A 21,904-nucleotide genomic window follows, 5' to 3' on the forward strand; every position below is an offset into this window, starting at 1 on the left:
TACTACTTCCTTCTTGTTAGACAATATATTTATTATTTGATCATCATGATTTGTTTTTCATTGCACCCAGAATTTGCTGGGGGAGGTAAGAACTCACCTTCCAAAAATATGTATGGTCTTTTAGCAGATTTTCTCTAACATTCATTCTCAGCACCATTAAACTCAGAGATGATTTTGTTTTGTTTGTAATTATACAGCAGGTGCAATTAGTTCAGGTTTGTTTTACCAACTTTTTAGTGTGCTTTTTCTAAGGAAATGCTCATTTCAAATTTTCCTTTGCAAAACAATTTTAAATAGAATTTTACATTATATTTTTTTTTACAGATACAAACTATGTGGTGTAATAATGTTAACCTATGGTATGGTAACCATGTTTCCCTCTAAATTAAAATCCCCTGCTGTCACTCCTACATCTCTTTCCTACATTTTGATTTTGTTTTATGGCATTCAAGTCACCGTTTTCATTTATAGTCATACCCTTAATTGAGTGGGCAAACACTTAGCTAGGAAACGGCTGTTTGTTTTAGACTGTTTTCTCCAGGAAATTAAGCTGCAAAATGAGTCATTAACACACTGTATTTTTTAGGAGCACTTTGTCCTTATACTCAGTAGTCCTATATAATCTGTGGCAAGGTGTTGTATGCTACCTTTTATTGTTAAACATGGATTTTTAATTCATGTTACTCTGGAAGTTTGTGAGGTAAATTAATAGTGGCAAACCCAGGTAGTTACAAATCACTAACAAATAGAATTTCATTGCGTTAGGAACAAGTTCCAGGTGTTGTGCACATGTAATATTCTGGACAATAATGACAAAGGGTTAGACCCTGGGCTGATGTTAAAACAGCACAACTTCACTGATGTTAGTGGAGCTGCACTGATTTACACCAATTGTATATCTGATCCAGATTATTTTTTCTGCCAACTGTAATTCTAAAGCTTTTAAAAGTTTTCTCCATACCCTTATGCACCATCCTTCAGACGGCCTGTTGTGGGGGAGGTTGATAGGAACAGCATATCAGTGAATCTCTAAGTCAACCATGATTCATACGGTGCAGGATTCTGTACCACTCAGGGTGAAAGATGAAGTGGGTCTTTGTCCATGAAAGCTTATGCCCAAATAAATCTGTTAGTCTTTAAGGTGCTGCAGGAATCCTTGTTGTTTTTGTAGATATAGACTGATACTTGTCACAGATGGAGATTTGTCATGTCTCTACACACACACACGGGTCATGTTCCAAGATCAGTGTACCAGGAGGCTCCAGCAATAAGTCAGTTTCTTCTCTAATCCTTTTCCCTTCCCCTGGTCTCTGTATGAAGGAAGAAGCAATGAACGAGCAATCCCTGAGCTCCCTGAGGCTCAGAGACTGCTGTTATGAATGGTCTTACACAGCTGTACAAAGTGTTGGTTGGTTTTGGGGAGAGGAGAGAGCTTCTTGACTGACACTCTACCACATGCAGCCATGCAAAGGCCGTATCCTCAGGTGCGTGCACCTGATCCCCACCTGTCCAGCTGGCCATTGTGGGATTTCTGACAGTGGCACTGCCAGTTGACAGCAGCAGCCTCTTTCCCCCTGAGCCTGTCACGAGCTGCTGGGAGCCAGATCTGCCGGTATAGGGTGGGAGCAGAGCAATAAGCTTTGTTATCTGGCACATTCAGTTAACCAGTAACCCCTGTTCCTCATGAGTGCCGGATAACAAAACTTTCACTGTACAAAACTCCAGAAGATACTTCCTTAGCTGGAAGTATGCGCCCACTGAAGATTTTAACTTTCTGCTAATTCCATCAGTCTTTTTTATTCTTCCTTTTTGCTATGAAAGCATCACAAGTCCTTCCATTTTGGTTTCCAAGTCACAGCTCCTGTCTCATTCTCCTTCCTTAGGAGTTGGTCAGAATTAAAATCCAGACAAAAATTTTAAAATTAAGTGTTATGGGAGACATTTTGTTCAGCTGAATTTTATCCACTGAAAAGTCCCTCTTTTAGTATGTTCTGATTTTTAGAGTTTTCTTGGAACAAATTAGTATTTGTATTGTCCACTATGGCTCCAAATTTTGTGGATATTATAATGTGGCTGCTTAACAAAATGATAATACTTACTATGTATATAGTGTTTTACACATCAAACCATATCACAAATACTAGCTTATTTATAATTCTCCATGGCAAAAAATCTGTTCAGTTTTCAAATATACATTTCTCTAATTTTTATTTAAAAACACAGAAAGGGAAAGAGCAAATAAACTCAGTTTATAAGTTAAGTCGTTTTTAGGTAATATTCTTTTAAAAAAGAAACACTTAATCTTGTGCCAGATTCCTTTTCCGGCTGCCTTAACAGGTTGATTTCAGTGCAATTTACACAGCTGGACAGGTCTGTGGGTGTCCGGAAATGTTTTAGGTAGGTGGCCATTTACCACGAGGTGAGTTAATGTGCAGTGAATAGAAAATTTTGCAAGGACTTGCCCAAAGTGCATAACTAAAAATCATTCTAACATGTCCATCAGTTTCTTTTAAAACATTGAAGGTTTGTTACCAGTTTGTGGATGGTTCCGGTTGAGTCCCTAGATAGAACTCTGTAATGGAGTACTGTAAATCAACACAATGGTTCTCTGATGAGCTCAGCCAGAAACAAAAGACCTGAAAGAGAGACATGAAAAACATACAACATAACTGAGTTATGATGATGCATTACAACGTGCACATTAAAGTTAAAATAATATTTTTTAGAAATTAAAAAACTTTTAAAAAAGAGAATCATTCTAAAAGTGCACCAAAAGACTAAATATAATAAAAAAGTGCACCAAAAAGTAAAAAATAAAGTTTTAAGCTAGCAATTTAGGAGAAAGATGGGATGGCTTACAGTTAGCAACAACCTTGAATCATTCTTAGCCATCCCATCTTTCTCCTAAATTGCTAGCTCAAAACTTTATTTTTGACTTCTTGGTGCACTTATTTATTATTTTTAATTTTTTGGTGTGCTTTTAGAAAGACTGCCTTTCTAAAAAAGGCTGAGTTAGGTGCCTGGCGGCTCCTCAGGCTGGCAGGACTGGAGCCCACCATACCTGGCTCTAGAGGCTGGCGCCTTATCTGTCAGGCCACCGGAGGACTCAGCCCACCACCCCATATTCCCTGGATGTCCTATCCTGCCCACCTTCAGCCTGGCACCCTCTCCAGCCTTGGGAAGGTGGAAAGGATGGCCGGCAGCTCCTAGGGGACACAGCCCACCACCACACCTTCCCCTGATGCCTCATTTTGTTTGGATTGGTTTAGTTGATCTGTACGCCTTCTAAAGAAAGAACTCAACTGAGCGCCACAAATGGTTGAACTGGTGCAAAGTATTGAGAGCCAAGGTTCTCAACTGCTCTATCCGCCATGGGCCCTTGTAGTTTGTCGACAGTGACTGCATAAGCGTGGATGATTGGAAGCATTCACCGCTCCACCAAGCCGTATCCAAAATTTGCTTGAAATTGACTCGATGATGTGGTTTCCAACATCTCCTTCTAATTCAGTTTCAGCTGTAGGGATATCAGTTTCATGGATTTGGTTGCAGCGGTAGTAGAGCTATATTATATTGGTGATGGTGCCAATTTTGCCGTTGACCAAGCTTTTTGCTTGGTCAACATTGTACCGAAGGATAACATTAGCACCCAGATGTATTACAGTTCGCTTTGGAATGCCTGCTGTTTGATTGATCTTTGTTGGGGTAGCTTGATAAAGGTTAGGCATTTGTCTTCTTTGTTCAACGAGAGTATCTTGCACTGTGATTGTGAACATTTGGAGGGTGGGCGGGACTCAAACCCACCACCCTGCACTCCCCAGGCAAATGCCCTATTCCAGAAGTCCTTCCAGCCCTTATAGTACAGCTACAATACACACCCATATACATATATGCTTGTGTGTGTGTGTGAAAGTTGAAAATTCCATAACAGACAGATGGACAAGAAAGGTGGCTGTTTATTAAAAAGATTATCTAATAAAAAAACCAAATTAAACAGAAGGAATGCTGGTGTCAGTGACCTCCATTTCAGAAGAGGGGAGAAGTAGCCAAGATCAGCATTTATGCACTACGCATGCTTTAGTAGAAATGCTTAAATTTAATGGCATTCCATTGGTACAAGGAACTGGATGTCTCTGTTTGCTTATTGTTTGCTGAAAGATTTTTTAGATTCTTGAAGGGCAAGAATGGTTCATCTGGGAAAAGTTTAATTAGAGATATGGTCATGACAGCATCCTATAAAAGAAGTTGTTTGGGCCAGAGACTGTCCTTTATTTTGTGCTGGTACCCTTCTCCAGCACAATTGGAATGAAATCCCTATTTTGGGTTGTCAGGCTCTATTGCAATGCTTCATCATCATCATCATCATCATATAATAGTCAAGCAGTGTTCAATACCATATAAAATATGCCACATCTGCTATGAATTTTCAGATGGGTAAGATTAAAATTTGTTAACCACAAGGTTTCTTGCATGTATTTATTTTCTCAAGATGTATTGGAAGTAAATACAAGAGTTCAAAACGTGTGGAAGAAATCTCATTAACTTTAGAGTGAGTATTTAAATGACTTTACATAGTTTTAACTTGTGTTATCAGTGTCTATAAGAGATGCTAATTCAAATATTGCTAGTGTTAGAAAAAATACTCTAACAAACATGTAACTACACAGTTTGATCCAGTGTAGTAGATTCTGCAAAACAAAAAGTGTTTTTACAGGTAAAACGTCAGAATAACTAATAAATGAAAACTCAACTGATTAATATTAATGTTCAGTTATTCCATTCTCTCATTGGTATGTTTCTGTGTTTTTACAGACATAAATGAATGCCAGCTGCAAGGGGTATGCCCAAATGGTGAGTGTTTGAATACCATGGGCAGCTATAGATGTACCTGCAAAATGGGATTTGTGCCAGACCCTACACTTTCAAGATGCATACGTAAGTAATAGAATTCATATACTGGGTTTTTTCCTTGCAATGTACAGTGAATTAAGCAAATTAGGCTTTGAAACCAATATATAGTATATGTGCATAATACTATATGCACATATAGGGTACGTCTAGAATACATGTCTCTGGCGACAGAGGCATACCTGGGAGGTCGACAGATGCCTTTGATGTCGACTGCGGAGCGTCCAGACTTCCGCGCTGAGCCGACAAACAGCTGATCGGCTCAGCGTGGCAGCCATTTAAATTTAAATGAAGCGGCGATTATTTAAATTGCCACTTCATTTTCCTATGCCGGGTAGCCTAATCTACATGCCTCTGTCGTCAGAGGCATGTAGTCTAGACATACCCATAGTTACAAAGAAGCATAAAGCATCAGGTTAAAGCTCTCTTAAATAATCAAATAGGAAGCTGCAGTTCCAAATCACAAAACTAATGGAAGACTCAGAGACACAGCTCCCCAGACCAGGAAATTTTGAACATTGCCCAATAAACCATAATTCTTTCATTTCCTACTTTTTTTCGTTTGACTTTGCAACCTTAATAATGTTCTTTCAGTGTAGGTATATGTACAATTTCTTAGGTTTTTTAAACACCCAAACTTTTTTTAAAAAGTCCATCATGTGGCATCATATTAACATCCACCTGGATCATCATCAGCGTGGCTGGAATCTTAGATCCACCATACAGCTCTCTGCCACTTGAGCTAGGAGTAACTATACTTACCATGTTTGAAATGTGCTACACATGGCTTTTAGTTCTGTCCAAGTCCAACTTTCTACCAATATCAGCTTGTAACTCCGATACAGTCGCACTTAGTCTTCTCCCATCCAGTGGTATTGAGATTCTTCATGAGCCTCCTCCATATTTATCCACCTATCAGAAACCTGACTCTGAAGGTCAATTGCAGCATTGTCCTCCTAAACTTATGAGGCCTCTGTTAAAGCCACTATAGGGTTGCTCAGTACTTAACTTTTCTCTCAAGACAGTCTTTCATTACCTTGACCTGAATGATCAGTGAGCTCCATGCCCTGATGGCTCATTACATATCCTTTAAGAGACAAGATGGTTTTGAAACCACATCCTAAGTTCATCCCTAAATGATCTCAAAGCTGTACCTGAAACAGTTGATTAACCTACTGGTCTTCTGCCCAAAGCCACACAAAACACTATGGCTACGTCTAGACTACATCCCTCTGTTGGTAGAGGGATGTAAATGAAGCACTTTGAAAGTGTAAATGAAGTTTGGATTTAAATATCCCGCATTTCATTTGCATAATCACAGAATGGCGCTGTTTTTGAAAGAACCACTTCTAGACTGCGGTTTCAATTTCAAAATAGTGCTTTTTCAAAAGAGTTCCATTACATGATTATGCAAATGAATCAGGGATATTTAAATCCAGGCTTCATTTGCACTTTCGAAGTGCTTCATTTACATCCCTCTGCTGACAGATGGACGTAGTATAGACATAGCCTATGAGAGAAATACTGTTGGATGCTTGGTTTTTTACATAGCTTTACTCTGTACCGTGATAAGACCAAACCTTTTAGATTGTCTCCTCATCTTTTTGTTGCTAAACTGAGCTCGTCAAAGAATCAGTTATTCTGTCACAGAGATGCTCTGAGTGGACTACATAATGTAACTTCGCCAATAAACTCATCCAGGATACGTGCAGCATCTTTGGAGAGCAATACTTCAGGCTTTATTTCACTAATGCAGCTAAAATGCCTCATTCCCAGCATCCTGAGGGGAGACTCCTTGTATTCCCTTATAGTGGGCTTCACAGTGATACATTCTGAAAGATGAAAGAATGGTTATTTATCTACAGTAAATGTGTTTCTTCAAGATGATGTAGTCAGCGTAGCTCCCATGAGCCACCCTAAACCATTGCTGTTTGGAATCCTCAGCAACATAGGCTTTGTTGTGGCTACTCTTCACTTTATGCCCTCATAAGAGAGTATCAGAAGGCACAGGGCATATATGTGGCTCCGAGAGGCACTGCTATCAATAGGTTCTGATGTTGTGCATGAAATGTGCCTATGTATGGTGGGTTTCACATTGACAACATCTCAAAAAACTACAGTTACTATAGGGTAGTAAGTAAGTAACTATTTTTCCATTTTAGGTTCTGGTGGAGTGGTCACAAACTCTTCTGCTTGTTCCCTCAAAAGATTTACCTCTTCTGCTCTCTGCCTTCCAACTTATTCAGCACCTCCTGTTTACAGGCAGCAGGTGTTCCGAAGGACATGCAAACCAAAGTTGAAGACATACTATGTGACAAACAAAATGTTTTTGTGGCAAGGACAGATGAAGTCCTTCACTCTAGTAAGGATTCCCACACTAGACCGTGTACTCTAGGAATGTGCACACCACTGTGTCATAGGAGACATTACACTTTCTACCAGAGGCAGAGAGACTTTGCAAATGCCAGACAACAGCAGAGACCCTTTGAACAAAATCATTCCAGGGCAAGAAACTAGTGTCGACTGGTCCCTAATAACTGAGTGTCCAACTAGCAGGACTCCAGGCAGCTGGATTGAGGTCTAGGTCAAGGGCGTGCACAACCTCTCCATTTCACCAGTGCCTCACGATCACGCGACTTTCTATCATCGTCTGCACCCTTTTTACAAACAATGGGCAGCAATAACTACAGACCGTTGGGTCCTAGAGATCATCAAATGTGGATAATCCATTCCCCTTGCAACAGTTCCCCCAACCTCCCCACCCTTCTTGTCCCTCTTTAGGGACCCCTCTCCTGAGTCACTTCTATGTCAAGAGGTGAATCATCTTCTATACAGAGGCACCATAGAGAGGGTGTCCGAGTAATATCAGGGTAGGGGATTTTACTCAAATTATTTTTTCACAAAGAAGAGAACTGGGGGTTAGAGATCTATTCTCAATTGTCATTTAAACAAGTACTTCTGCAAGCACTGGTTCAAGATGATCACACTCACGTCCGTCATTCTGGCACTAGATAAAGAAAACTGGTTTGCAGCCCTCAACCTGCAAGATGCTTATTTCCATGTAACCATACACCCAGCTCATAGCCACTTCCTTTGTTTTATGGTCATCATGGAACACTTTCAGTATCAAGTTCTGACTTTCGGATTTTCTTCTGCCCTTAGAGTAGAGTCTTCTCAAAGACCCTGGCTGTTGTGACGGTGCAGCTACGTTGCAAGGCTATCATGCTTTTTCTCTACCTCAACGACTGCCTCATATGAGGTCCATCTTGACAAGTGACACAGGACATGATCCTTTTTACCAAGAGGCTTTTCGAATCTCTCGGCTTCATCATAAACGAACACAAGCCCACTCTGTGTCTCTCTCAATCCCTAGAGTTTATAGCAGCTCATCTGGATTCTACCACAGCAAGAGCATATCTTCCCACCCAGCGCTTTGAAGCCGTAAAAAGCCTGATTTCGATCATAATGTCCAGCGCTATCATAACAGTATTAATCTGTCTTTAGCTCATGGGCCATATGGCTGCCACGACATATGTCATCCAATGTGCATGTCTACACTTTTGCTGCCTCCAGCATTGCCTGTCCTCAGTTTACACTTCAGCCAAGCACCACCTACACAAGCAGGTGATGGTCCCTACAAAGGTTCATACTTCCTTACAGTTGTGGACCAGTCCAAGGAACCTCCTTACTGCTGTTCCATTCCACCAGATGCAGCCATTTACACAAATTACCATTGACGCTTCTCTCCTCGGGTGGGGCACACACACGCAGCACACTTTCCTCAGGGAAGATGGTCAGCTCATGAATCCCAGTGGCATATCAACCTCCTAGAGCTCCATGCGGTGAGCCATGCTTGCAAACATTTCCTTCGGCATATTCATGGCTCTAAGGTGTGTATCCTCACCGACAACATCACCACCATGTTTTACATCAACTGACAAGGTGGTGCCTGCTCTCCATCCCTCTGTGCAGAGACTGTATGTCTGTGGAATTGGTGTATTCACAACAGCATCAACCTTGTTGCATCGTACCTTCCGGGGGCCAACAGTGCAACTGCGGATGCTCTTAGCAGTCATTTCACAACAGACCATGAGTGGGAAATTCATACAAGTGTCCTACACGCTCTGTTTCAACGTTGGGGATTGCCGACAGTAGATCTTTTTACAGCATACCAGAATACCAAGTGCCCCCAGTATTGTTCCAGGATGGGTATGGGACCCAATTCTCTGGGAGATGCCTTCCTTATCAAATGGGAGGCTGGCCTCTATTATGCATTCCCTCCAACCCCTCTTATATCCATAGTCATCAGGAAGATTGTGTTGGACAATGCCCTTGTCATCCTCATAGCCCCTGCCTGGGCCATACAGACTTGTTTTTCCTATCTTTATCGGATGTCTCTTCAACCTCCTTACCTGCTTCCGAGTCATCGAGACCTGCCCTCTCAAAATGCAGACACTCTTCTCCACCCCCAGCCAAAAACGCTACACGGTGTGGTTTCTCTCTGGTTCTTGCAGGTGGAGAAGAGATGTTCACAGCAATCAAGAAATGTTCTGATTTAGAGTAAATTACACAGTACTCGCAATACTTATCTTCAGAAGTAGAACCGCTTTTCAGCATGGTGCGTCAACATCGGCACTCAACTGTCACTCCCCTTCATATGATCCTGGATTACATCATGCATGTGAAAAGTCAAGGTCTATCAGTTTCCTCTCTTAAAGAACATCTAGTTGTGCTGGTGGCTTTCCACACTCTAATTGAGTTTTTCAATATTTGCACATCCTATCACTAAGAGGTTTCTTAGAGGGCTTTATAGCCTTAGCCTCCATGTGGAATCTGGACTTGGTGCTCAGCACACTAACTCTACCACCATTTGAGCCCTTGGCCACACACTCCCTCTCCCTATTAACAGCAAAGACAGTGTTTTTAATAGCAATCACATAGGTGAGGCGAATTAGTGAAATTGCTGTTCTCATTGGCATCACCACCTTACACTGTGTTTCATAAGGACAGACTGCTCTTCTGACCCTATCCTTCCTTTCTACTTAGTCTGCTCAGAATGCCACATTAATGAGCCCTTCGTCCTTCCTACCTTTTACCTGAAGCCTCATGCTTCTCATGAGGAGGCAGTGTTCTACACCGTGGATGTCCGGAGGGCATTATCATTCTATATCGACCATAAATGGCCTTTCCACAAATCACAAACACTACTTGTGGGACACTCTCAGAGAACGCCACTATCTTCGCAACGTATTTCCAAATTAACAACATCCTGTAAAACCCAATGTTACTCGCTGCAAAGCAGTCCAGTCCCTACACCCCCAAGGGCACATTCCACATGGGCCATAGCTCAATTGCCTTTCTGAAGGGAGTCCCTCTTAAGGACATCTGTGCTGCAGCTATGTGGTCATCCAGCCACACCTTCATGAGACATTATTCAATCTACTCATGAATGGAGACAAGTTTGGCTATAGCTGAGGTGGTCCTTTCATCTGTGCATGACATGTAATCTGAAGCCCACCTACCGCATTGTAGGCATTGCTATAGAGTCACCAATAGTGGAGCACCCACACGGACATCACTCAAAGAAGAAAAGGAAGTTACGCACTTGTGTAGTAACAACGGTTCTTCAAGATGTATATCCCCGCGGGTGCTCCACAACCCACCTTTCCTCCCTCCTTCTTTGGATCCATTCCATGCAATATGGTGTACATGAAGAAACAGAGGGGAGTCTGGCTGTATGCACAAATTGCGAAGGCACGAACGATGCGCAGCCTGACCAGATACTGGTAGAAAAATCTCTGATCTGTGGTGCCAGGACGACCCTGACACCAATAGTGGTGCACCAGTGGGGACACACATATCAAAGAACTGTTGTTACTTCACAAGGTAACTTCCTTTACTCACATTAGAACCATGACTTCCTCTTGCTCTCCCTCTCTATATTAGGCTGTCGAGAAGAATAGGATTACCAAAAGCCTCAGAAGTACTGGTGATTATCATTCAGAGCAAGCATGTTTTATTTCTGGATGACGTGTCTGAGCCCTCCAGTGGAAAAACGTGATTTATTATTCTTTTAATGTAGCAAAGTCTTTGGGAAGGGAATGAGAAGAATGTATCTTTCCTTTTCTGCTTCCCCTCACTAGAATACAGGGAGTTTGGGGAGGGGATGGCACCTTGAAAGTAAAGACTGTAATGTCCCTTCCACTCAAAAATGGAGATGGCGGAGACTCTATTAAAGAAATTGTTTATCTGAGGATGGTAAGAATATGCTTTCTGGATGGTGCAAACTCTTGCTAGTGTTACAGCAGTCTGAGATGCATGCCAGATGGGTATGGATCCTGGTATTATGATACTACCAAGAAAATAGATGCAACCTTAGAAATATGGAAAGGATTAAAGTTACATGTTCCCAGGATTAATTCAAGTTTTGTGAACAGATCTGGAAAAAAATAATCTGCTATTTAGTGGGAGAAACCTCCCTAAAATGCAGTAATGCAAAGGATACAGTGAAAACACCCTTACAACTTTCCATTTTTGCTTCATTGATAATGTAACCTCAGTATTCTTTCTTCTACTCCTTTGTGCTTGATGGAGGGAAAATCTGGGCATTACAATGAATACATAAAAAGCTTTGATGAAGTGGGTCTTCGCCCACGAAAGCTTATGCTCCAATAAATCTGTTAGTCGATTAGATGCCACAGGACTTCTTGTTGTTTATAAAAAAATTTTAGTTATTTGTGACATCCTAAAGATTTTTACCAAGTTGTAATGTGATAAAGTGCGAAAAAGTCATGGCCATTCAAGACTACATAAGCAGAGGAAACACATAGTCACATATTGTTCAAATTCCACCATGAAGATTAACAGAGATACTTGAAATATTTGTTTTTAATTTCTATTTTGTTGAATCTTTAACAACACCATCTTTTTTCCCAAATTTTTCTTGGGTGTTGGAGTGAAATAGGCACTAGCAAAGTGTAAAAGTTGTAAACAACATGAATAAGAATGATTTCCTCCCTTAATTAAATCAGGGTTTCCACGTTTCATATATCTGATGTCATAAACTTACAACTTCTCCAGTTGAGCATACTGTCTTCTAGGGAAAACGCAGGATAGGCAATACCTGAATTTCTAATGTAAAAAGCTAGTGGGGAAATATATAAAACTCAGTCTCTGCCTCTTTTCTCCTGACCTTATATAACTGTGCCTTTGCAAGACTCAGCATTACCCTAAATATTGAATCAGCCATGAGTTCTAAGATTTAAAGTCACTATCATATGTCGCTGGCTTTTGATGCTCAAATATTAAATAACTTTCTAGTTTTGAGTAATCTTTTCCATTTTTCTAATTAAAAAGCTACATTACAATGCCTATATGCTCTGACATTTCTGTTTGATTTCTGAACTCTTTGGCTACATTTACACTGGCCCCATAAAACGGAATAGTCATGCAAAGCAGGTAAGTCAGAATAGGGAAATCTGCGGGGGATTTAAATATCCCCCGCGGATTTAAATAAACATGTCCGCCGCTTTTTTTCCGGCTTGGGGAAAAGCCGGAAAAAAGCGTCTAGACTGGCGCGATCCTCCGGAATAAAGCCCTTTTCTGGAGGATCTCTTATTCCTGCTTTCAAGCCAGTCTAGACACTTTTTTCCGGCTTTTCCCCAAGCCGGAAAAAAAGCGGCGGACATGTTTATTTAAATCCGCGGGGGATATTTAAATCCCCCGCGGATTTCCCTATTCTGACTTACCTGCTTTGCATGACTATTCCGTTTTATGGGGCCAGTGTAGACGTAGCCTTTGCTTTTATTTTGGTTTAAATGAACCTTTCACTCAGCTCTATCAATTTCTTTTTGAAATATTAAGGTTGGATAGATCTTGGCCTTGTATCTACATTCAACAAAGTTTATATCTTTTGTATGTGCAGTGATAAAAAATATGCTAAGGCACTATGATTTTCTTGGACCAGAGCAATTTTAAGTCAGTGGAATATTTAATCACATATATTTGAGGGGGTAGTTGGAGCAAAGAGGGTGGAATGAGGTGGGGGATGGCCAGCAGCATTACTAGTTGACTATTTCAGCAAACAGCTTGTAAATCTGATTAAAAAAATCCAACAACAGTATAATCTAAAATTGTTTCCTTTGTTCAGCTTTTTTAATTGCAAAATGTCTTTGTTGCTAGGACTAGAAATATTCAACTAGTCATTGTTAAAGCGTATAAAATGTAGTGAAATGTAAATATGTAATTGCCGTGTCCATTTAAGAACAGCTTTCCGATATAGAATACTCAAAATAGCCATTTTGCAATCCCATCTGTTTGTGTGGCTTTTTAAGTCTCAGTGGTGTTGTGACTGTACAGTGTTCTGTTTCACTGTTCACCTGCTTTGAGCTTATGCTGTAGTGCTTATGCATGGGAAAGAAAGCTGTTGCTAATAATTCTGTGTACTAGAGCATGGCAACTTCTGGTTTGAACATCAGCTTTGATTCCTAAAATACCAATTTAATATTTTGTGTAGTGCTAGTCTGAATTCAGATGCTGTTGATGCCAAATAAGAAATCTTCTTTGTATTCTGAGTACTCGGAGATCCAGGCATTTAAAAAAATTGTTAGCAGATAGCTGTGTTAATCCTGTTCACTGGTGATGGAACTCAGGTGGTGTTTGTCATGTAAACTCTAGCGTCCTCCTTCCCTTTTTGCTGCAGCTGATAATCCTGAAGAGAAAGGGCCCTGTTACCGGTTTGTCAGTGCAGGAAAGCAGTGCATGCACCCTCTCTCTGTTCAGCTCAGCAAGCAGCTCTGCTGTTGCAGTGTTGGCAAGGCCTGGGGCCCACACTGTGAGAAATGTCCCCTTCCAGGAACAGGTAAGAGGTGCCCAGAAAAACCTCAAACACTCATCCACACACCGTATGCTGAATGCATACTATGTCATCTCCTATACTTTATGTTGTTGTGCTCTGTATTTTCTTGCTGGTTTTGTAACTGCTAATAGAAAAATACAATACAGCTTTTTCATAATGAAGATGGGATTTTCCTTTGCTATGTAATGATAGGCTTCCAGTTTAACAACTATTCCCATCTCAGTGTGGGGAATTTTAAATTCCTAATTCCCATAACATGAAGATAAGGTTAGTATATCGGGATTTGGATAAACTGAATTAACGTGTCCTTGATATTTTTCAAACACAAAAGTTACAAATGAAATCATGGAATATTTTGGGAAATAGTTTAATGCATGCAGATGCAGGAAGCTTTTGTTATAAATAGTGGAAGTTACAATAGTGGAAGGGTAAGTGTGCTTTGCCTTTTTTTCCCCTTATATGTTTCTAGCACGCTTTTATAAGTGGTGCAAGGATGGTCTCATCACACTAATAATACCTTAAAAATTAAATATTACAAACTACCTGTGGCCTGAACAATCAACAGTGGTATGCGTAGAGTCAGATTCTGCCATCCTTCCTTGCTTTGCGTAACATTTTATTCCAGGAGTAATCCAATTGACTTTTTTTTAAAGTCTTACTGAACTAAATACATGCACCAGGCATCAGTTTGGTACACCATAGAGATGGGGTCATTGGTTTTAGTGAAGCTACTCACAGACCAAGAGATTACTCGATGTGAGTTGTAAGGATTGTTTCAGAGTACCTATCCTGTCCAGTGTTACTTAAATGTCAGAATTCTGGATCTTTTAATTCAGGATTAATTAACTGTTTCAGTTGGATATATGGTAAAGCAGATGGCTTATAGTCACTTCTAAAAACACTGTAACATCAGGTCAATTTTACTATAGTCATGTGTATTAAATTCAGTAATTGTTTCAATTGTGTTTAGTGGTCATAGGAAATTTTTGTTCTTATCTAGAGCATAGTTTGATGGTACATTGGCTCATATTTTCAGACGTGACTAGAAACATTTGGGTGTCCAAAGTGAAAGACATGAGGATCTACTTTTCAGAAAATCTGGGACCCTTTAAAATATTTGAGATTTGGTCTTCAGAAATTGAAACAATGAAAATCACTAGTCGCATTTGAATATTTGGGCCATTATTTCCTATATGAATATTAGATTTACAGTTCATACATGAATGGTGACTTTTTTAATCCATTTGTTTTTCGCTGTCAGACAAGTAAAGCTTTACATAGAATAATCTCTTCTGGTGGCTAGTTACTTAATAGCAGGAACAATAAGTGTTTCTTATGTTCTTATGTTCAATACTGTATGATTGATATTCATGTATTAGAATGAGTAGTCTAATGATATAAATTAAAATATTAATTTACTTAGGGAGAGAATACAAAATATACGAAGAGTTAATTATTTATTAAATATGGAGGCATGATTCTGTAGGTAGAATCCTGGCCCAACTGAAGATAATAGGAGTTTGCTGTTGACTTCCATGAAACTTTAATTTCAACCTATATCTTTTGCATTACTAAAACACCCACTGAATTCGCTGCAAAAAATGTAGTATTTATACTAAAAAAAAAAGGTGATGAACGCACCAGAATGAACAATATCTGGAGTATCTTTGACCATTATTTTGTAATATTTTAGGCACCTAATTAAGTATAACTTCTGTGTGTAGTTATTTTAGAAGTAAGAAGCATATTTAAGGGACACATTTGTAAAGAGACTTCAATCTAATCTTCACTTTTATGTCCACAATTAATTATAAGCACAAGTGGGGCTATAAAGACATCAAACTACCTGATGTGTAACTTCAGTTAATTCTAAATTATACCTTTTGTGCCCACAAAATTGCACCTGCAACTGTTTGCACGGGCAAAATTGGAGGGTGGCTTTAAAATGTGGCCCTATAAAATCGTTTGGACCCCCTTTTAAGGTGGGAAAAACATGAGGTAGCCATTTAATAAAATATTTGCAAAAGTACGGTCAAAAATAGGAGTGAAGAAGCATGCAGTAGGATAGATCATACCCTCCATCATAAAAAGATCTGGGAGGATCAAACTTAAATGAAAAATTCAGCAATTTTTAAACTGCAGAGTTTAAACTGCTTCACTCTCTTAAGTTGGCAAGGAATGATTGTCTGTTAAAAAGTCTACCAGAGCTGGCTCCCTACTCCATTAATATTTCATGATATAGGGGCAGATCAGCTGTTGCTGTAAAGGGTCATCCCTGGAATATGGAGGGCTAGATTTTCTGTGTTTCTCCCTGGGTTCCAATATCCTATATATCAACTTGAATGTATTTAAAATAATGATGATTAGGGTCTGTTCCCACTAAACCTCTATCTTGTTTCTCTTGCCCACTGGCTGAGGTTTTCAAGCATGGAACAAGAGTCCACTGTTTGGGGTGGGATGATCATGGAGCCAGAGGCCCTCTGCATCCTGCCACAGCTCCCAAACCCCAGAACCTGGAGTTCATGCAGAGGGACTAATGAGGGGTTAGAATAGATGCTGCTTAGTTTCAACAACCTCTTCTTTTGATAGATTTATGAACATGATTTCCATTCCCCCTTCTAGAGATGATCTAGCCATATATCAGCCCTCTCTTAAGAAGTACCAAAGAAACACAGCTTTAAAAAATCCAAATGAAGTGTTATTTTTCTGCATATTTGGAAGAATGTGTTATTTTTGGAATATAGTATTTTTACACACATCAGAACAATGGATGCAGTATAAATTTTAAATTCCAGTGAGGCACGATGACCACTATGTATTTAATTTGAAGATGATAGTATAGGATTAAACAGGTACTCTATATTTGGGAATTGTTTTTGGAACCCTTATTCCTGCAGATATTTTTAAATTAGTTAAATTTCATTTTTAAGAAAAAATAGAATGTTGTAAATTTCTGAAAGACACTCCAAAGATTTCCTTTAAATGATTTATTAGTATCACATCTGAGTTATTGAAGTGTTTCCTATATTTCATTTAAAGTTTATAAAAATTTAAAAAAAAACTTGAGATATTTTCCTTTTAAATTATAGCCATTGCCTATGTTTAAATATGTTTACTTTTCTAATAATATATTTTTCCAAAGTCAGAATATTACTCATGAGTAGGGGTGTGAAAATGCATTTATTTAGGTAAACATATAACTGCTGAAAATTTCACCGGTTATGCACAGTGGGGGTGTTGGCAGGCAGTTTTGCAGGGGCCAGTATGCGCAGGAAACTGACTTAAAATCTGTCTCCTTGCACGCACTGGCTCCCGCCTACCCCCCTCCCTGTGCTGTGCTGGGGATGGGGGCTGCATGTAACTGTGCAGTAACTAGCTGATCCCTGGCTTATCGGTTAACCATTTACACTTTCACATCCCTACTCATGACTCTCTTAAAAGCTCCAATCTAAAATATGCTTTTGCTAGTAACACTTTTTTCAGTGGCCTCAGAACTTTTGAAATTGTATGTTGTCTTGTATTTCACTAAAATAATCTTTTCCATGGTAACATTTTATTTAGTTTCACTTCTTTTGAGAGTCTGATTTATGAACTTTGTAACTGCATGTTAAGGCATATGGAGTATATCATGTTTCACTAGAATTTAAACATTAGTTATGGGCCCTATAGCTCTAGATCAAGGACTATGTAAGGTTTCTAGTGTAGTTGATTCATATTTATTAAATGAATGTTATAAAACATGATTTTTTATTCTTTGGAAAATTCAAAAAGAGAATTATAGAAGTAATAAGATCTAGTTACTTATGCTCTACAGTGATAAATTGCTGATGAAAAGTCATCTCAGAAATAACATACTGTTTGAATTAGATTAATTAAAAATGGTTCAAATGTAGAGGCATATTTAACCCAGCTGCAGAAAGATATCAGATAGTGGAGTAAAAGCCTTTGATGGGGGAATGAATTAAATCCTAAGGTAATTTTTCAGAGGTATTCAATAATATTATAATGCAATAATGTATGTTCTGAAATATAGCATATTTTGTTATATAAATGTACATACAGTAGCAGAGTTTATTTGTGTTCATTATTTTTTTCCACTGTGTCAACGTATTGCACTTTTAGACTCTTAAAAGGAATATTTTCCCATCCCAAATCTAGCTGCTTTTAAGGAAATCTGCCCTGGTGGAATGGGTTATACGGTTTCTGGCTCTCATAGAAACAAGCTATATCATCACCCTGCAGTTAGAGTACAGCCACCTGTCATTGGCAAGACCCAGATTACTCAACCTGTTGCTAAAGGTACTTCTCCTCCACCTCTCCCAGCAAAGGAAGAGCCAGTGGAGGCACTGACCTTCTCACAGAAAAGTGAGCCCGAGATGGCTGTGCAAGAAGGTGAGAGTGGAAAAGGATCTTGAAATATAGTTTAGTAGATAGCTGTATTTATTTGCATGTACTCTGCTTTACAGCCTTTTTGTTTGGTATGTGTATCAAATTTGAGGTTTTTAAAAAATAATGACAAGTCCCATGTCGCTGGATGCATTATGTTGCCGGCTGTAGTTCTCAGCCATTGTTATTCAATAGCTCCTCTTATATACTGAAAACTCTACAGAGTGGGAAAACCATAGTTTGGTCTAATTTTTGTGAGCAAGAGAAACAGAAAACATTTGTTCTATTATAACGATTCTTGTAACAATATTAGGCATTTCTAAAATATGAAAAGTCATTAATATCTTCTTACGATAAGGCCTCTTTAAATATTGATTTCTGTACTTTTTTCCTCAATCTTTGCATGGGTTTCTGCAAACTCCTCTAAATACCATTAGCAGCTTTAAATTACCCTGTTTTTAACATGCTTAATATGAATGCAGAAGCAAAGAAATACAGACAGCCCGCAGCATGTGCAAAAATAAATGCATTGCCAACACGCTATTGGTGAACAGAATATAGGCAGGTAAAAATCTGATTGTGAGAAGTGTTGTGATGGTTTTGAGTCCTTTATATGAAGTAATAATGCAGCTTGTATAAGGGAAAGTGAGTAAATTTTGCAGAATTTCATGGGAAGTACAGTTTTTATAGATTTACTTATTCTGATGATCAACACCCTGGTGCTTCTTTAAAAAAACCTAACATTTTAATTGAAAAAACAAACAAAGTAACTAGTCATTTTGTTTGCATTGGAAAATCCTATCTTGAACTTGGCAGCCTTCATTTTGAAAAGCTGAGGGATTTTTCTGGATCAGAAAGGTAGAAAAAATGAAATACTTTTCAAGTAAGTGAGTTCCAAATACTATAATATGAGTTACATAAGTAGAGGGAAAGACTTGAGACTTTCCAGTCTTTAAAGAGGAATTGTCAACTCTTTTAGGCCCTGAAAGGAAGATAAAAACGACTTATTTTAAAGGATTTGAGGGATTTTCTTTGTTGGATTTAGGGCATTATCTGTGTACTAATCCCAACTTTTCAGTTGTACGTACCTTTCTTCACAGATCCTTAAGAGATGAAATTTTCCACACATAATGTCAGCCCAAAAGTGAAATTTACACTTTTTCCACCAGAAATTTAGTTCAACAATAAATCAAAACAACTGAAGTTAAAAATTGTAAATTTTGTATAGCTCAAGGAGATATAAAAAAACAGTCAGGAAAGTTTGCAGAAAATTGGTTTGCTATTGTTAAAATTATGCATCTTAAAAAAAACACCATGCTCACTTGAAGAGATGGATGTGCATGTTAGAATTTCTGTCCTTTTATAACTTTTAAAAACCTTAGAAGTTTGAAAAGCAAAATATTCTTTATGTTCTGTACTCGAAGTACCTGCAATGCTTAAAAATTGGGGCTGCTGAGGAAATGGTTTTTGTTCCCTTTAAAAATTTAGGGGAAGTTTTCATAAAAAAGATCCACAAAAAATTAACCCCCCCCCCCCCCCCCCAGTTTACAGGAATGAAAAACCAAAAGATTTCTACTGCAAACTACCATTGTGTCCAAATTGTTTCATTTTTGTGTTGTTAAAAACTGGGGGGGAGGAAAACAGGTTTTGCTTTTTCATTGACACCCGTGGAAATTTAATGAAAATTTTCATTTTGACAAAAAAGCAATTTTTGGTGGGGAAAAAACACACATTCAATTAAATTTTCATGAATATTATTAAGAAAACTTTTGCTAAGGATGCCTTGCTCTTCTGGTAAAATCAGCAGTGATTGTTAAGCTTCTCAAATTGAGTATCTCCAGTTTAAGTAACTTTCAATTTCCAGAGGAAACACAGGTCCATATTAAGAAATGTGTATGCTCCATTAATGACAGTTTCCTCACATAGAGGTGGGAATATTACAGGCCAGGAATCAGCAGGGCTCATCAGCTCACAATGGGTAGACTCCCCAGGCTGGGGAATCTTTACCATAGCACTTAATGCTACTTCACAAATTCACACTAGCTCTAAAGCCAGCATAGCATGCAACAGAATGATCATCTCATTTTAGGCAACTCCCCCAGTGGCATAGATCTGGGATAGAGGTTGCTATTCCACTCTTCCTCACAAGGGCAACAGTTGGCTGCCAGTGTTGAGGACATGGCTAAGACTTCTTCGTTGTTCTCATGCTGTTATATACTTGAACCTCCTTAATCTGGGTGTCTGTGATTCGGGAAAACCTATCATACAGACCCTTGGATGACCCTCCCAGTCCCAGCGTGTACTGCACCCTACCTCCCTTTCAGACCCTGCACCGCCACCCCAATAACAGGTTAAATACAGTGCATTAAGGATTTATTTTGCGACACATTATACATATACAGTACTTCATAATGGTTTGTACATACAAAAACTTTAGTAATAGATTTTGTTTACCCTTCATAATGGCATATAACAATCATCCGGAAAATTCCATAATCTGGCATAGCCTATTTCCCAAAATTGCTGGATTAAAGAGGCTTATGTGTACTACAGTTATGTGGGGGGCCACCCTGGCATACAGTCATCCCAGGATAAGTCATGTATCTCTTGAGAATGTGTTGTGTGCTCCTTGGCCATAATTAGGATGAAGCCTCACAGGAGAGAGAGTAGAAACAGTGGCTCCATTGATGCTGGAGCAGTTTTCTGACTAGAACTGGGGCCAGGAATCTGACTCAATGTCTTTGACAATTCAAACCATGTTTTAAAAGAATTAAACTGTTAGCAAATAGCATCCTTTAGAGTGCATTGGATTTACATTCAAGATAAACTTGAAACCTACATAGGTTGACAATAGTAGCCCTCTTTAAGGATTTAAAAGTCTCAGGTCTATCTGTCAGTGGTTTGGATAATATAAAAATATCCAAGATGCATTACATTTTTAAGTTTAAATATTTAATCTAATATCAAAATACTAATTTTTGACAGATTATGAAGCAGTTGAAAACCATTTAGGATTTAACTAACTACCAACAAATTTTCATTTGTTAAAATATTTTTAATATGGAACTTTTGGGAACAAAGTTGGTAAGAAACTAATTTATATTTGTTTTATATTTTGCTGCTTTACAATTTAAATAATTCACAACTGAACAGATTAATACCAAAACAAAAATTCCTTACAAAACAAATACTTGTATGCCAGGATTCATTCTAAGGTTTGTTCTGCACTAGAAAATTAGGCCAGTTAAACTACTTAGTCAGGAGTTTAAAAAATGTGCATCTCTGAGTGCCATTCTTAAGGCATTCTAAATCTCTGCGTAGACAGTGATAGCCTGATGGAAGACTTGGAGGTGGATTACATATGCCAAATGGAAGTATCCCTTCTTTCAATGTAGGTACTTTCTGTACTGGAATACAGCAGCTGTAGTATTTTAAGTGTAGATAAGCCCCATATCTCACCAAACTAGATACCATAATATACATGCTTAGTCCTTTTACACACTATCTCATTATGATAGCAGTGCTTTAAAATAAAGTATAAAAATTCATTTTTGGACTTGTCATCTAATTTACTGATTCAGATCATTAGCTAACATAAATATATGGAGCTATATTGAATTTGATGACTTTATGTTGATTTACCCCAATTAAGGATCTGGCCTGTATCGTTTATTTATCCCAGGTATTCCTTGAGCCAAATTCAGGAATTGCACATGTTATTGATGTGGTTCTGTTATCCTCCGCTCTCCCTTTTTT

The 21,904-nt window shown here is 38.7% G+C and overlaps 1 protein-coding gene across 9 annotated transcripts in view; it reads left to right on the plus strand.

Annotated features, from left to right (window-relative positions):
• The window catches only part of LTBP1 (latent transforming growth factor beta binding protein 1), a 328,168-nt gene that overhangs the window by 190,039 nt on the left and 116,225 nt on the right, over positions 1-21,904 (plus strand). For 4 of the 9 annotated variants that reach the window (XM_075924972.2, XM_075924973.2, XM_075924978.2 and 1 more), the window contains 3 exons: positions 4,810-4,932; positions 13,607-13,765; positions 17,921-18,154. In XM_075924972.2, coding sequence (XP_075781087.2) covers positions 4,810-4,932; positions 13,607-13,765; positions 17,921-18,154 — 516 coding nt within the window. The remainder of the gene's footprint in view (positions 1-4,809; positions 4,933-13,606; positions 13,766-17,920; positions 18,155-21,904) is intronic. The other 5 variants (XM_075924974.2, XM_075924980.2, XM_075924977.2 and 2 more) reach the window with 3 other exon arrangements.

This window comes from Pelodiscus sinensis, chromosome 3, assembly GCF_052426305.1.
Source record: "Pelodiscus sinensis isolate ZL-2025 chromosome 3, ASM5242630v1, whole genome shotgun sequence".
In the NCBI taxonomy this organism is placed as follows: domain Eukaryota; kingdom Metazoa; phylum Chordata; order Testudines; family Trionychidae; genus Pelodiscus; species Pelodiscus sinensis.